The following is a 16,043-nucleotide window of genomic DNA, read 5'->3' on the forward strand; positions in this document are numbered from 1 at the left end:
CAGCAACCGAACAGCGACCACGGCGTGCACATCAACAACGGACATGGGAACGGTTTATTTAAAAGCGGAATATCAGTCGTTTTGACACTGTAGATTTCAACGATTTATCCAATCTCATCTGGACGCCTCGCGTGTTTTTGTGGATGTCTGTGTTTCCTGAAGGAATACACGCTGTAACGGAACGTCAAACGTGATGTGATCGAGAGCAACACTCCGCTGTGTAACACACTTTTCGCGTAAACCATGAAATACTTTGAGATTGCCTGTTGTTCCGAAAGCGCAAACATCAATCGAGAAAAACTGATTCGCGAGTACCTCTTGTCGAGGCGAGCGGTCCGCCACACCTGACTGTTTTTGCTCTGCCTCCGGTTGTGACATGAAAACTCGGACCAGAAAGAAACGGATGAAAGGGCGAAGAGCTGCAAAAGGCCATGTGGATTTGAAAGGGAACATATCAGATTGAAGTGGGAGCCCAAAACAACCATTAAGCCCGATCGCGAGTGACAATCAAAGGCATGGGCACACCAAAGATCAAGAGATGGTCGGAGGTCTTGCAACCTGTTGTTGATCCCGAGTAACTAGACAGTGATTTGATATCTGTTGATCATATCTAAATGGCATTGACTTGGGGGGAAAGCACGTGCTGTTGATTGACACCTGTTTATGTCTTGTTTTTGATATAGTCTACATCTATTAATTTGTGGAGTAACTAGCCTATTTTGGGCGCGTGGACTGACCATAAGCTTAGATCGACGCGTTGTTTTGGACATCTAAAAGTATTTATTTTTAAACACCCTACTTGGTTGGTCGTTTACCCTGATTCTGACCCTCTCCAGCCATGGGTTGCCTACAGAGTGTCGCCTGCAAGCCCCGAATCAAACGCGAGAACATCGTTGTTTACGACGTCTTTGCTACTATTGACCACTGCCCGACAGTGATCGAGGAGAATTCACCCATAGTGCTCCGCTACAAAACTCCGTACTTCAAGGCCTCCGCCCGGATAGTAATGCCGCCGATCCCTCGCAATGAGACTTGGGTTGTGGGTTGGATTCAAGCGTGCACTCAAATGGAATTCTACAACACTTATGGAGACCTCGGCATGTAAGCCTGCTGCATGTTTTATGCCTTCAATGCCCTTGCTCTTCACTAAAACTATAGACATTTAGATAAGCAATCATTTATCTGAGTCAGTGGCAAATCTAGCTTAAAACATACATGCCAAGTTCTAGCAATTTGAAATCTTTCCGTTTGTAATTTTTTGAAAAACAAGTTGCCTAATTCGAATTAAATGCCTCCAAAAATGTCAAGCAGCATATGGCCATAAATCAACTATAAAAGGTACTAAAATACTTGAAGTATTTTTCTTAAAAAGTTACCCATTTTGACCCAAACAAAGTATTTTTGGGATTTCTTAAAACTTTGTTTAATCAAACCGATGCAACACTGACTTTGATTTGATGGACAAATCGTGACATTGATATCTTTAATTTTTTTTATGAAGTAACGATAAGAAAATATGCCAAACTGCTTATGTCAACATTTCTACAGTCAAGAATTTAAGCCTTTTAAGAGACTTTTTTTCTTTCCTTTTTTCCAATCTCTAGACATTACACCACTTAAATGTTAAGCTTGACTCCGAAAATATTCATTGACCCATCTGTGAGTACATCTTTCATTTATATAGATACGTTTATTCAATTACGACTTTAAATAGTGCATGGCAAAGGATAAGCAGTGCAGTGCAGCAGTGATTTATATTCACAGAGAGTATGCATACATCAGCTCAGTGCCTGAGGGGAGGAGTGTTTGCACCTTCATCAGTCACTGCTCTTTCATTTATACTCCCACAAATGAGTTTCACAGCTTGTCACTGGATCAGACAGGGAGAGGTAGCGGATAAAAAAACGGAATAGCTGCACTGAAACATCAGCGTGGTTGCACTAAACAGTTTAGTTTTGCAGGCGAATGCAATTATCTATAAAGACAGAGCAGCAGACGAGATGGAGACAGAGACATTCTCACACCCACCCACAAGCCCTGTGACGCGCGATGTGGGCCCTTCTGATGCTGCCTGGGGGGCCTGTCTGTGTGGAGGTGTGGACATGTGTGTGGGGGTGTGTATTACTGCCTGAGCGGGTGGTTGCGTGGGGTTTACTGTGACACAGATGGTGCTGTACCAAAGAAGAAATGCCAGCAACGGGTCATACCTAACAACACCCAGCCACATTAGCGTCCTCTCACACTGAGTCATTTTACACAGACAGCTGGGACCCTGATAATGAATGTCATCATTAACCCCAGTTATCATTTGGACTCAGCAGCATCTTTCACTTACAGCTTATATTCAATAGCACAGCCGTGTTTGTTTAACCTCTAAACGTCACATTTCCGCAGGTCAAGCTGGGAGCTGCCAGAGTTACGAGAAGGATTGGTGAAGGCCATCAGCGACTCGGACGGCGTGAGTTACCCGTGGTACGGAAACACAACAGAAACGGTGACCCTCTCCGGCCCCGCATCCAAACCCTCACGCTTCACTGTCAGCATGAACGATAACTTCTACCCCAGTGTGACATGGGCCGTACCGGTGAGCGAGAGCAATGTGCCTTTGCTCACGCGGATCAAACGCGACCAGAGCTTCACCACATGGCTGGTGGCTTTGAATATGGCCACACAGGAGAAGATCCTCCTGCAGACAGTGAAGTGGAGGATGAAAGTGGACATCGCCATTGACCCCTCCAAGCCACTGGGCTCTCGAGCAAGACTCACCGGCCGGGTGCACCAGGACCAGCCCAAGGTGTTGACCCATATGGAGCCGATCCCCCCAAACGCTTTGGGTAAACCTAATGCTAATGACGCCCAAGTGCTAATGTGGAGGCCCAAGCGAGGAACACCGTTAGTGGTGATCCCCTCCAAGTAGCAGGTTGTGGGAAAACCTGAAGGTTTTCAATCAAAATTTGCCTTAAATCCACACTACTGCCTTTAAAGCGATGCTTGGTTCTTGAATGGCCATAGAGACACTTAAAGGGACAGTTCATAAAAAAAAAAAATCAATACTCACAACCTGTATGACTTCCGTTCCTTGTGTGGAACACACAAGAAGATATTTTAAAGAATGTTTCTGTCCATCCAAGGAAACAAAACTACATTGGACCCCATTGACTTTCAGTGCATAGAAGGGAAAAAAACATCTTCTTTTGCATTCCACAGAGGACAAAGTCAAACAGGTTTGGAACAATAATAGTTTGGGTGAATTATCCCTTTAATTTAATATTGCCATTTGCCTTAAAACTATTGTTTAAAACTATTAAAACACCAAGAATCAAGGTGAATAAATCATACTTGGGGGTATCCATAAATGGATACTCCACCCAAAAAAAGTTCTGTCATAAAACCTGTATGATTCTCTTTTTTCTGTGGAAGTCAGTGGGTTCCATCGTTGTTTGGTGTTCTTCAAAATGTTCTTCTGCAGAGGAAAGAAATGCATACATGCATACACATAAACGAGGGCAGAATATTCATGTTCATTTTTGCGTGGAGTATCACAGACTATTTACAGATCATTTAACTCCAACCTTCTCTTTTAAAAGTTATCTGCAAGTGTTAAACATCTGAGCCACACAGGAGCCAGTCTTGCTCAGGCAGAGCTTTACATGCTACGTATATAAACGCAATGTTGCGAAACGAGAAACTGTTGTGCATGAATGTATGACTTCAGAAGGTGTACAGTTGAATTCAGTATTGCCTTTCAGCTTGATTAGTTTCATTCAAAGTGCATTTGAAGGAAACTTAAAGCTCCAACCACACGGCGTAAACTAAGAACATATAAGACTGTAGTTCCACTGAGCATAACCTGGACTGTGAATACTGCTGCAGTGGTAATGGCATTGAATTTCTATGCCCTAAGCTTAAGAATGTCTGGAGCTGTCTGCCATTTCACCTGGGAGCGAGGGAATCAAGGGAGGGGAAGAGAAAGATTTGAACAGTGCTGCAAACACCAACTCCCACCGCTACTCATTAGAGAGGTGAAAACCATCCAGACCTTCCTACTGAGATAACGAACACACATGCAGACACAAAAGCACAAGTAACACTCAACCGCCTTCTTCTTCTTTGAAGCACCCTCATCTTCCTCCTCAAGAGTATCCAGGGCCTGCACAAATTACAGTGGAGTGACTGCTTGATTATCAAAAATGAATCCGTTGGCTTGAGCATTAAAGCCATTGGAATTGTATAAACGAAATTTATGATGCCATACGGGATGCACAGACTTCAAAAGCAACATTACAGATGCCGGTCTTCAGAGGTCACCGTAGAGTTTATTGTTTTTGCGGTTCACAGTGTGTTTTGAAAGACTCGGGCAGCTAGAGTGTCCCGACTGATCAAATAAACATGGATCTGAATGCCCAACTTTATGGAAGAACAGAAAAATCTTTTTGCCTTTTTAATTAATTACCTTTTTCAAGCTGTGACTGCATGCATTGTTTTTACACCTTTTGGAGAAAAAAAATCAACGCCTCTTTCTTTAAAATTTTGTGCTGCCTTTGTGAAAATGTATGCATTGTTAAAATAAACAAAAAAGATATTTAAACCCCTGATTTATTATAACTCCTCACCAGATTCTAATATAGCTTCACACATGGTGCAAAGTCGCTAAAAAAAATCCCTTCCTTGCATATATAATGGAGTAACTCAAGTATTCTTTGTTTACGGAAGCCCTAAAGGGACATGGTGATGAAAAAAAATATGAGAAGGGAAGAAAAATGTCAATGTTTTTGTTTGTTCGCAAGCGAACGCAAAATTTCTTGGGGAACAAAAAACTTTTGCAAGCGAACGTAAAAATTTCCATCAACAAATCCCTTTAGGGGTTCCGTACTTCGTTGCCTGGTCATACATAAAATAATCTGTAATCACCATATCCTGCAAACTGACCGGCTAGCATCATTGTCACAAGTCTTGTTATTATCATTTCATTGTAATAATATCAAAAGTTTACATCATACTCACAAAAGGTACACCATTCCCTCAAATTCTACGGAACTAACCCAGCATCCCAGTCTATTAAAATAACATAAAATATATTTTTGTAGAACTTAAGCAGTTTGAATTACGACATAAAAATACAGTGATGCAACGACCCCATCAAGTTTCATTTGTGGCGAATTACTGCGATCCAAAAGCAGCCATTGCCCCTCAAAGATGAACGGATATTAAAGGATTGAGTAGAGCCAAACTTTCTGTACTCAAGTCCTGATCCCCCCCAAAAAAAAAAAAACGTCTCAGCGCATTCAAAAACATTTCAAGATGGCACGTTATGAAGTGCTTTTATCCATCGCCCATTAATGAAATGAGTGCTGATGAATTCAAGCTAAACGAGAGTTTCACTGAAACCAGAGGCACAAAGCATTTCACCCAGTGTGCTTCAGCTCAGCACTGCACAGCAGTGGCCCAGCCTGTTCTCCAACCTTGAATCAATCCATCTTTCCCGCTTTCTATGCCTCCTCTCCTCATCTCCGTCCTTCCACTCGTTTCATCCTTTTGTTTCACTCCACTTTCACCTCATCCGTCCCGTTATCATGCTCTGCTTGGATTGGTTGCCGGCTTGCTCTCATAACCATAGAGAAACGTTGCCATTATGACAAATAATGTGCCCAGGAAGAACACACTGCACAGGAGAGAAAAACAAAAAATGTATTTCAATTCACTCAATCATTTTTAAACTTAATTCAGTTGGATTTAAAGCAGTTATTGATCACAAGACATGCATTTTTTACCTGGTAGGTTCAAAGTCCTCAAGCCAGAAATATGAAATTAATGTGGAGAGGATAATTGAGAGTGATGTAGCGAAGCCTTTCAGAATGTTGTCAGCATACTTGATGACAGCAGCTATCACAAGCCCTCCAAGAGCCTGTGGGAAATTCAAAAATCAATTTATATCGTTGCATATTAATGTGTTGCCAGAGAACACATCTCCCCGTTCGTTGTCAATGATGACACAATTATCAAATCTGACTCGCATGTAAATGCTGGTACCTCACAAGTCTTGTACTGCAAAGTGTTCAGGCTCACCTGAAGGGCGACCACAATCAAGGTCAGCGTGTTGTAACCCTGGAACATTCCGTGTTCTTGTACTCTGTCGCCATCGTAGGCCAACATCCCGAAGAACCCAAAAACCAGGCCAAACATGCCTGCAAACAGAGGATACACGTGAAATATACCATAAAATAGACTGTATGTACAGTCATACAAGGAAAGTTTAGTAGCAGAATGGCAATTCACCTTTCATTTCTTTTGAGACAAATAAACAGGGTAGGTTTATATTCTCAAATGATAAAATAATGAATAATAATTCAAATTTGTAAACCAGTAAATCAAACTACTGTCTACTGAAAAGTTTAGTAGATGTATTAGATCAAAAACACAGTAAAACAGTAATATTGTGGAAGATTATAATTTAAAATAACCGTTTCTATTTTAATATATTTTATAATGAAATGTATTCATGTGATCGCAAAGCTATCTACAAACAGATGCTTCTACAAACATTTGTGAAAGAATGGGTCACTCTCAGGAGCTCAGTGAATTCAAGCATGGTACCGTGATAGGTTGCCACCTGTGCAATAAGTCCATTCGTGAAATTTCCTCACTACTAAATATTCCACAGTCAACTGTTAATGATATTATAACAAAGTGGAAGCAATTGGGAACAACAGCAACTCAGCCAATAAATCACATAGCGGGCGCGCAGAAGTCGCCAACTTAGTCAATAGCTACAGACCTCCAAACTTCATGTGGCTTTCAGATTAGCTCAAGAACAGTGCGTAGAGAGCTTCATGGAATGGGTTTGCATGGCCGAGCAGCTGCATCCAAGCCTTACATCAAGTGCAGTGCAATGTTAAGCGTCAGATGCAGTGATGTAAAGCACGGCGTCACTGGACTCTAGAGCAACAAATCTCTGGAGATGACAAATCACACCTCTCTGTCTGGCAATCCGATGGATGAGTCTGGCTTTGGCGGTTGCCAGGAGCTTCACAAAATAGAAAGTGGCTGTAGGAAAATAGCTACAGCATTGAAAATCCGCATTTCAATTACTATACAGATAGAGAAGAGCAGGGATTAGTTGAGTCTTGGGGTCAGAAAGGCTAAAAAAAAAAAACACATATATATCACCACATGTTGTTTGGGAGGGTTTCAAGAAAAATCTTTCTTGCTCCAGAAACAAACTCCAGCATGTTCAGTTGTCAGACACGTCTAGAAATTCAAAAGGGACCTGGTTCTGTGGTCAGATGAAACTATAAAAAGAGCTTTTTGGCAGCAAATCCACCAGATGCAAATAAAATGATGCAGATTTATTTTTACAGCCATCTTTTATCATATTTACCAGGGGTGCCAATAATTCTGACATAACTGTGTGTGTGTGTGTGTGTGTGTGTGTGTGTGTGTGTGTGTGTGTGTGTGTGTATGTACGTATATATATATATATATATATATATATATATATATATATATATATATATACACATACATATATATATACATACATACATATATATATACATACATACATACATACATACATATAGGAATCCACAATACATTTTGTTTCAGGATTCTTTGATGAATAGAAAGAGAAAGAAGATAATTTATTTTAAATAGAAAACATTACACATTTTGATCAATTTAATGCATTGTTGCTGAATAAAAGTATTACAAAAAAAAAATTTGTACTGACCCCAAACTTTTGAATGGTAGTGTATAAACACTACAGGAATGAATAAATGACTTCATTCGGAGAAAAGAAATTGAATCATTGTGATAAACTTTGATATGATCCTCAAATTATAGGTTATCAAATTATCTTGGCACTCATTGAAGAACAGGGCTGCTTTTTTGGCTTTGTTTATAATGATGAACAGAAGTTCACATTAGGAGGTGAATCACTACAGACGCTCAATTCACACATTGCCAGTTATAAATAAACCTTACTCCGAGACTCCACATGGCAAGAATGAAAACACACACGGCACACGCACATACATATTCGCCTTAAGCTCATGAATGTGACCTCACACTGTTTTTTACAAGGATTCTGCTTGTTGAAAGAAATACAAATTTCAGTTGTTTGAAATTTGAGAACATCTTTAAGAAATACAGATTACAGAAGGTCAACAGACTTCTAGTATAAAAATAGGTTATATGTGTCAGTGCTTCATGTCGTCAGTTAATTGTCACCTATCTAAGCCATGAGAAGTGTTAATTTGATCTGAACACCAACATGTTTATATTGAGGAAAAGCATCACACATTTCTACCCAGTCTAAACTCTGTGCCCTTCGTAAGAGGAGCTTCTGATTATACTAAAACCACAATTTATTGAGTGACTTCAAATGCAAATCCCTCTAGTACAGTGGCCGGCAACTTTAGGCAGGTTTGTTCGCATTGGCACGCATAGGTGTAGCTGCCCATCGCTGTGATGCAGATTGATCTGCGATATCATAGATTTATAACGGTATCATATCATATTTCAAAACCCATTTCAAAGTTTGCATTCTCAAGCCACCAAACACTGACGCCATGCAAATGAGCGGCCAGAATGCATTAAAGGTTTTCTATTTTAGTTGAAAATGGTGTTGTGTAAGTAAATAACACATTTTTTACAACAGAAATAAATCAATCAAAAACTTAGCTGGATAATAACTTTTTCTATAGCTGCTGTACAGCCAAAACTCTTCCATTAATTTCCTATTATCATTGTAAACCTGCTTTGAAACAATCTGTATTGTAAAAAAGCGCTATATAAATATAGGCGTAAATTTCATCTAACAGTTTGGGGGGGGGGCTTGAGAAATTTTGAAGGGGACACAAATAATACAACCAAAATTGTACTTGTAAGTATATTTGTAGCATTTTGGTGCACTGAAAAATTCTCTCATGTCCGCTTTTCTATATTGTTTTATCTGGCCAACAACACAAAGTAATAATTGTTTAAATATATGAGTTATCATAGGTTCACCATGCTGTAATATAATTATTAAATTATCTTGCTTCTTCCACATAGCATTGAGCAAAACCCAACCCAGCAGTAGAGGTACAATATTAGCCTAATATCAGTTCACACAGAGGCTTATCGCGGTGTTAGTTGTAGTGGGTGATTTACAACAAGCTACCAAAACAAAAATCGCTAAAATATCAGACTTAAAAACGGTTACATATCGTTTATCATAATTTTTTGTCATTGCTAGTTTACTAATAACTCCGCATCGTCTGTTTTAAAGAGAAAAGAATCACTTCATCCGATGTTTAAAGTGAATAGCCTTAACAGCTACTTACTGGAGTTCAACAACTACTGAAGAACTGTGTTCTCTCCCACCAGACTTTTGCGTGTGTATGTGAGGACAGTGCGTGGTGGACCAAACCACTGTGGGGCAAGAGAGGCGGGACTTATATTTCTAAACTTAAAACGCATTTTTGCCCCGTTTGCGTTTGTATTGTTTTACTACTTACACAATTTTTTTCAAGTATATATAATTATATTATTTACAATACACAATGGCGTTTTTAATGCTATTTTTTAATGGGGGGACAACCCTCAGATGGTGGGGGGATGGGGAGGGGGGGTCCAGACCCCCCTGGGATTTATGCCTATGTATATAAATGAAGGTGACTTGACCTGCTTTTTTGTTTCTTTCAACACTTTATCCATAAATTGAAAAAGGAAGGCAATCGGCCGAAAATTTACTTTATAAAGTTTAAAATATGGATATTTTTCTTAAAAAAACGCATCGATTCGCTTCAGAAGGCCTTTATTAACCTCCTGGAGCAATGTGGAGCACGTTATTTGACGGACAGATGCATTTTTTAAGGACTTCAAAAACAGAGCAACAATTACTGCTATTATAAAGCTTGGATTAGCCAGGACTTTTTTAATATAACTCCGATTTTATTCGTCTGAAAGAAGAATGTCATATACACCAAGGATGACTTGAGGGTGAGTAAATCATGGGTTAATTTTCATTTTTAGGTGAACTATCCATTTAAGGTTAAATAGGTTCCCAACCTCAGCTTTAGTATAATATAGAGTGGTGCAGGGATGACGTATTTTTGTAGGCCAAAACCCAGAAAAGAGTTAGCATTTTAGCACTTCCGGCTCCATTGTCCTGAAGTCAATGGGTTTTTGAATGGACTTTTGGTTAAATGCTTGAAATAAGGTCTGTGGTGAAAACAAGCTCAATTTTATTCTATGATATAAAATACATCAGTATTACCCTCTTGTGATTTTTAAAAAAGCTTTTACCTGTCTTATAAAAGGTGGTTGCTAACAAGTGGCTAAATGGGACTAAAAGGTTGTTTCGCTAGAACTCACTAGTCCACATTCAAAGCCTCATTGTAAAGCTGGTTTTTAAACAAAGACTGAAAGAGTTGTCAGAAGCTTAGTGATGGTGACGTTGAAGTTGTGCGACCGTGGTGTAGTTTGTTTATAGCCTACGTTTAGCTTTTGACTTCTGCCAATTGCATTTAAAGGGTTAGTTCACCCAAAAATGAAAATACTGTCATTAATTACTCACCCTTATGTCGTTCGAGACCCGTAAGACCTCCGTTCATATTCGGAACACAAATGAAGATATTTTTGTTGAAAGCTGATGGCTGAGAAAGGCTTCAGTTAGGCCTCCATTGGCATTCAGTACACTTATACTCCCAAGACCGATAAAAGGCACTTAAAATGTCATTACAAAGTCCATCTCACCACAGTGGCTCTACAATAATCTTACGATGCGACGACAATAGTTTTTGTGCGCAAAAAAAAAATCAAAATAACACCTTTATCCAGCTTGTTATTGCCTTCCGCGTGTGCCTCCACGACGCATGCGCGAGAATATGACATAGCGCCGGGGCTCGGGATTCCATGAAATGCACACTCTAACCCCATTTTGAGCACTACGCAGAGACCTAAAGCACGATCAATGTAGAATCCAACAGCTGAGATACGCGCGTCTTCCTCTGATTGTAAACAAATCACTTCTGGGTCATCTGTCCGAACGCCGGATCTGCGTCATATTCTCGCGCATGCGTCGTGGAGGCACACACGGAAGGCAGTAACAAGTTGGAAAAAGGTGTTATTTTGATTTTTTTTGCGCACAAAAACTATTGTCGTCGCATCGTAAGATTATTGTAGAGTCACTGTGGTGAGATGGACTTTGTAACGATGTTTTGAGTGCCTTTTATCCGTCTTGGGAGTATAAGTGTACTGAATGCCAATGGAGGCCTAACTGAAGCCTTTCTCAGCCATCAGCTTTCAACAAAAATATCTTCATTTGTGTTCCGAATATGAACGGAGGTCTTACAGGTCTCGAACGACGTGAGGGTGAGTAATTAATGACAGAATTTTCATTTTTGGGTGAACTAACCCTTTAAGCTTTATTCTGAAAAGTTGTGTTCGTTTGTGAAGACGATAACGATGAACAAAACATGTACGCTTTTGTTAGTCACAGATCTTATTTTCTGCAATAAACCAAGCATGTTTTATTTCTTTAAAACATACTTACCAAGCTGGATGTTTCGGACCCAAACACTCTGCTTGGTCTCTTTAAGGATCTTCTCAAAGTAGACGCCAGCAAACCCACTGGAGAAACAGGCCACCAACACGGCCACCAGCCCTACAAACTGTGAGCCTGCAGTCAGCTGCTCTTTCTGAGGGTCCGACGGGGAGTCCGTTGGCCACTGTCCAAACAAGCAATCATGAATACGTCAAAAATTCCAACAAAAACAAATGTTCTGGCAGTTCATCTCTAATCAAGATCTCTTTACCTGTACAAGTGCAACCCCGGCCATAAGAATTAGCAGAGACAACCACTGGTACACCCCGAGCCTGCGGCCCAGCATAGACACAGAAAACAGGGCTGTGGTCAGGATCTTCAACTGGTATGTCACCTAGAAGTGCACAGGAGAAAAAACATAACAATAGCCATAAATAAATAAACAATTATATGCAACTAATGAATGGACACAGAGTTACCTGGTAGGTAGCTGCATCAAGGTTGGACAGTGCTACGTAGAGCAGGTTATTCTGTAGCGTGTAGATCCCTGAAGGAATCGCCAGCTTCAGCGTCTCTATAGGTTTGTGTAGAATCTCCTGTCTCAGAATACTGCTCAGAGCTCGGCCGCTGTAACCTGTTCCACACAGATACAGCAGTGACCCAGCAATCATTTAGAGCCATTACTCCCTGATGTAGTCTCAGACTCCTCACAGTTCAATGAATATTTGATATACATTAAGGCTGATTTATACTTCTGCGTCGGACCTACGGTGTGGGCTACGCGTCGATTATCATTTATACTTCCTTGTGCGTCCCTTTTGTGCGTCCCTTTTTACGCATATGCAAGGGTCAGCGTACAGTGTGTGACACGTGAATTTCGTCATCAGAAGAGTACGTTCGTACTAAACGCGAACTGCTGGATTTTTGTAACTGCATACGTACTTTGCATTTCATTTTTTGCCGTATTTACATGGGTTGTAACTCGTGGCGAGAGACTGCTAAAAACTCTGCATGCGTACCAGGTTGATGATATGAGCACGTGCGAGAACGAGCTAATCATTGCTAATCACAATGAAGTTTGCCAGGTTAGGGGTATCAAATCTTTGAAAAATATTTAGAATCCGAGGCACAATGTCAGTAAAGAAATGATTGGATAGAGCTGTACATTTGTAAATTATGTCTGTAAATTAATCAATGGTCTACTTACTTACTCTTTACATAAATTAACTACTTTTAAACTATTTCTTCTGTGTTTTCTGTACAACTGTTCACAAAGACAGCCGATTCATAATTTGATTTGTTTTGTTTTTTTCCTTTCTCGATTTTCATGAGCTGTTGAAAAGCTAATAATTAATGAAATCATAAAAATGTTCAAATAAAATGCTAGCTTGTCACGTGATAATCAACATAAGGAATCTGTGAACATGATTACTATTAACATAAAGGAGGTACTTTAAGTAAACAAAAAGTTCCAGGAATCCCTGCTTTACAGAGACATTTTAATACAGTAATTTCTTATAGAGAAATGCAACACATCAGATGTTGATTAGTGTTGAAAGATGAGTACAAAACTTTTGTAAGTAAATCCCAAAGCAAATCAGACTATGCAAATGTGCCTCACGCATCTCGAAAGCTTTAAAATACAGAGATATTACACTGAATTTCTCACTACCATCCCTCTATACAGTCACCTACTGAAAGAGGCGAATGACTTTCTAAGAACTCCAGTCAGACCACATTCTTGAAGTGCGGTCAAGGAGGAAGGAAGCATCATGAAACTTACTGTGCTCTTTGAAGACGAGCCCCACACAGGTGAGGATCTTGAGGAATTCTGCCACCACCACAGCAGAGGAGGCAAGGTAACGCGGCCCGTCGCCCTGTAAGGTGCGCGAGTAACGCATAGTCAGCACCAGGGACGTGGTCTGGAACACCAGGACCCCCAGAGAGAGGTACTTAAGCTTGGCTGATGCCATGATGACAGCCTCTCACAAGGAGACCAGGACAGACTGGGGTGACATGAGAGAGAAGAGGGCAAAGAGCAGACAGATGTTGAAATACAATGTTGTCCCAGCTGGGTCTGACAAGCAAGCTGCTCTGTAAACATTAATGGCCATAAACAACACTGATGTCCAGAGCTATATAGCATCCATACTGTATAGTGTCCTTGACCAAGAAAGCAAACTTTAACCCTGCGGTTTACTAAATTTAGGACTGAAATGTTAAAAATTTGAAGGGATGGATCAAACATTAAAAATTGTGGCATCATTTAGTCACATTAATGTTGTCACACTCTCTTTCTACCATGAAAACACAAAAGGAGATGTTAGTCAGAATGACAGTCTCGGTCACCATTCACTTTCAATGCATCGTTTTTCCATACAGTGAAAGTGAACAGAGTCAAAAATAAAGACAAAAAGAGTAAATATTCAGAAACATTAGCTACAGAAATATGAAACATATTAAACATTATTTCAGAAAATTTGAATTTCCGAATTTACTAGGGAATCAATAAATGTAAATGGCAAAAATGATAAAACAACAACAAAATGTCTATATTTTACCCCAAGCCACAGTGACATGGACAGACGTTTAACATAAATCGTTTACACCAATTAGGTTTTCGATGTAAATATTAACGTTACACATATTTTCATAGTCTCACCTTTTCAGTCGACTATTGCAGTAAGTTAATCCGGAAGAGTTGCAGTTTGTGAGGAGTTTGAAGGCAAACATGAACTTTAAACCCCGTCAAAGATCCATCCTTGCAGATTCTACATAAGTTGAATCTACATACACTGAGTTAAATAACGTTAGTTCAGTAGTGTCTTATTTTGACAGTTAAACACTAAGAGCTGCTGCTGCTGCTAAGCTATTATTACTTGAGAAAATCAAGCGTTCCGGGTGTCCTTTGCGCATGGTTATCTGCTATATGTTTTACTCATGGCGGATTCCCTCGTCCATCAAGAATGAAAAGAAGACTGTCAAGTGAGGTGCAGAAAATCTTCATATGAATCTCAACAATCTTGCAGTACTTCCTAGTGTTTTGTTATTTCGATCTTTTGATTACGAGTCGTTGTCGCCACCTGTCGGTTGGCGGACAGAATGATGTTCAATTTATTTCCAACCCCAACTGGACTTCATTGAGAAGTGCGCACTTCGACTGATTTTCTTGCATATATTATGCCGTTTTTGATAATTGTTATAAAATATCCTTTATTAATGTCAATCAATCTAATACAACAATAAAATGACAGACAGACAGACAGACAGACAGACAGACAGACAGACAGACAGACAGACAGACAGACAGACAGACAGACAGACAGACAGACAGACAGATAGATAGATAGATAGATAGATAGATAGATAGATAGATAGATAGATAGATAGATAGATAGATAGATAGATAGATAGATAGATAGATAGATAGATAGATAGATAGATAGATAGATGGATAAAATGAAAGAGAGACAGATTGATAGACAGATACAGATGGATGGATGAGATAGAGGCAGACAGACATATAGACAGACTGAATGATAGATCCAGATAGACAGATACATGTATATACTGTAGATTAGATAGATAGATAGATAGATAGATAGATAGATAGATAGATAGATAGATAGATAGATAGATAGATAGATAGATAGATAGATAGATAGATAGATAGATAGATAGATAGATAGATAGATAGACAGACAGACAGACATATAGACATACTAAATGATAGATCCAGATACAGATACATGTATATACTGTAGATATAGATAGATAGATAGATAGATAGATAGATAGATAGATAGATAGATAGATAGATAGATAGATAGATAGATAGATAGATAGATAGACAGATAGATAGATAGATAGATAGATAGATAGATAGATAGATAGATAGATAGATAGACAGACAGACATATAGACAGACTAAATGATAGATCCAGATCCAGATACATGTATATACTGTAGATATATATATATATATATATATATATATATATATATATATATATATATATATATATATATATATATATATATATATATATATATATATATATATATATATATATAGACACACAGACAGACAGACAGACATAAAGACAGACTGAATGATAGATCAGATGGACAGATACATGTATATAGATAGTGATGGATGGATGAGATAGATAGAGACAGACAGACAGACAGACAGACTGAATGATAGATCCAGATAGACAGATCCATGTATATACTGTACATATAGATATATAGATAGATGGAGACAGACAGACATATAGACAGACTGAATGATAGATCCATAGACAGATACATGTATATACTATATAGATAGATAGAGACAGACAGACATAAAGACAGACTGAATGATAGATCAGATGGACAGATACATGTATATAGATAGATAGATGATGGATGGATAGTAAAAAAGAATGGGACAGTCAGATTGATGGGATGTTTGGTTGCGTTTGTTAGTGTGTACCAGCAGCGGCAGAAAGGAACTCATTGAGCTAGA

At 39.2% G+C, this 16,043-nt stretch overlaps 2 protein-coding genes across 2 annotated transcripts; one reads left to right on the forward strand and one right to left on the reverse strand.

Annotated features, from left to right (window-relative positions):
- Window positions 1-838: 838 nt before the first annotated feature.
- Window positions 839-2,917, forward strand: fam78bb (family with sequence similarity 78 member Bb; the record flags this gene model as incomplete). Its single annotated transcript, XM_079828235.1, has 2 exons — window positions 839-1,101; window positions 2,395-2,917. The coding sequence occupies 2 exons, from the start codon at window positions 839-841 to the stop codon at window positions 2,915-2,917; spliced, it is 786 nt and encodes a 261-aa protein (XP_079684361.1).
- Window positions 2,918-4,428: 1,511 nt separating this feature from the next.
- Window positions 4,429-14,618, reverse strand: slc35a3a (solute carrier family 35 member A3a). Its single transcript, XM_079828234.1, has 8 exons — window positions 14,193-14,618; window positions 13,314-13,536; window positions 12,010-12,164; window positions 11,802-11,924; window positions 11,540-11,714; window positions 6,067-6,185; window positions 5,772-5,905; window positions 4,429-5,662 (listed from the first exon to the last, which is right to left on the reverse strand). The coding sequence occupies exons 2-8, from the start codon at window positions 13,501-13,503 to the stop codon at window positions 5,572-5,574; spliced, it is 987 nt and encodes a 328-aa protein (XP_079684360.1). The 5' UTR covers window positions 13,504-13,536; window positions 14,193-14,618; the 3' UTR covers window positions 4,429-5,571.
- Between the last annotated feature and the right edge of the window lie 1,425 nt (window positions 14,619-16,043).

The sequence above is a fragment of the Gobio gobio genome (genome assembly GCF_949357685.1).
Source record: "Gobio gobio genome assembly, chromosome: 10".
Taxonomy (NCBI): domain Eukaryota; kingdom Metazoa; phylum Chordata; class Actinopteri; order Cypriniformes; family Gobionidae; genus Gobio; species Gobio gobio.

Bases quoted from the DNA above. Each gene is read 5' to 3' on its own strand.
- slc35a3a (XM_079828234.1), bottom strand. From the start codon at position 13,503: ATGGCATCAGCCAAGCTTAAGTACCTCTCTCTGGGGGTCCTGGTGTTC. The intron at 11,715-11,801 runs GTAAAGAGATCT...TTGTTTGGACAG, and splicing joins CCGGGGTTGCACTTGTACAG to TGGCCAACGGACTCCCCGTC. The intron at 6,186-11,539 runs GTAAGTATGTTT...CTCTGTTTGCAG, and splicing joins GGTCCGAAACATCCAGCTTG to GCATGTTTGGCCTGGTTTTT.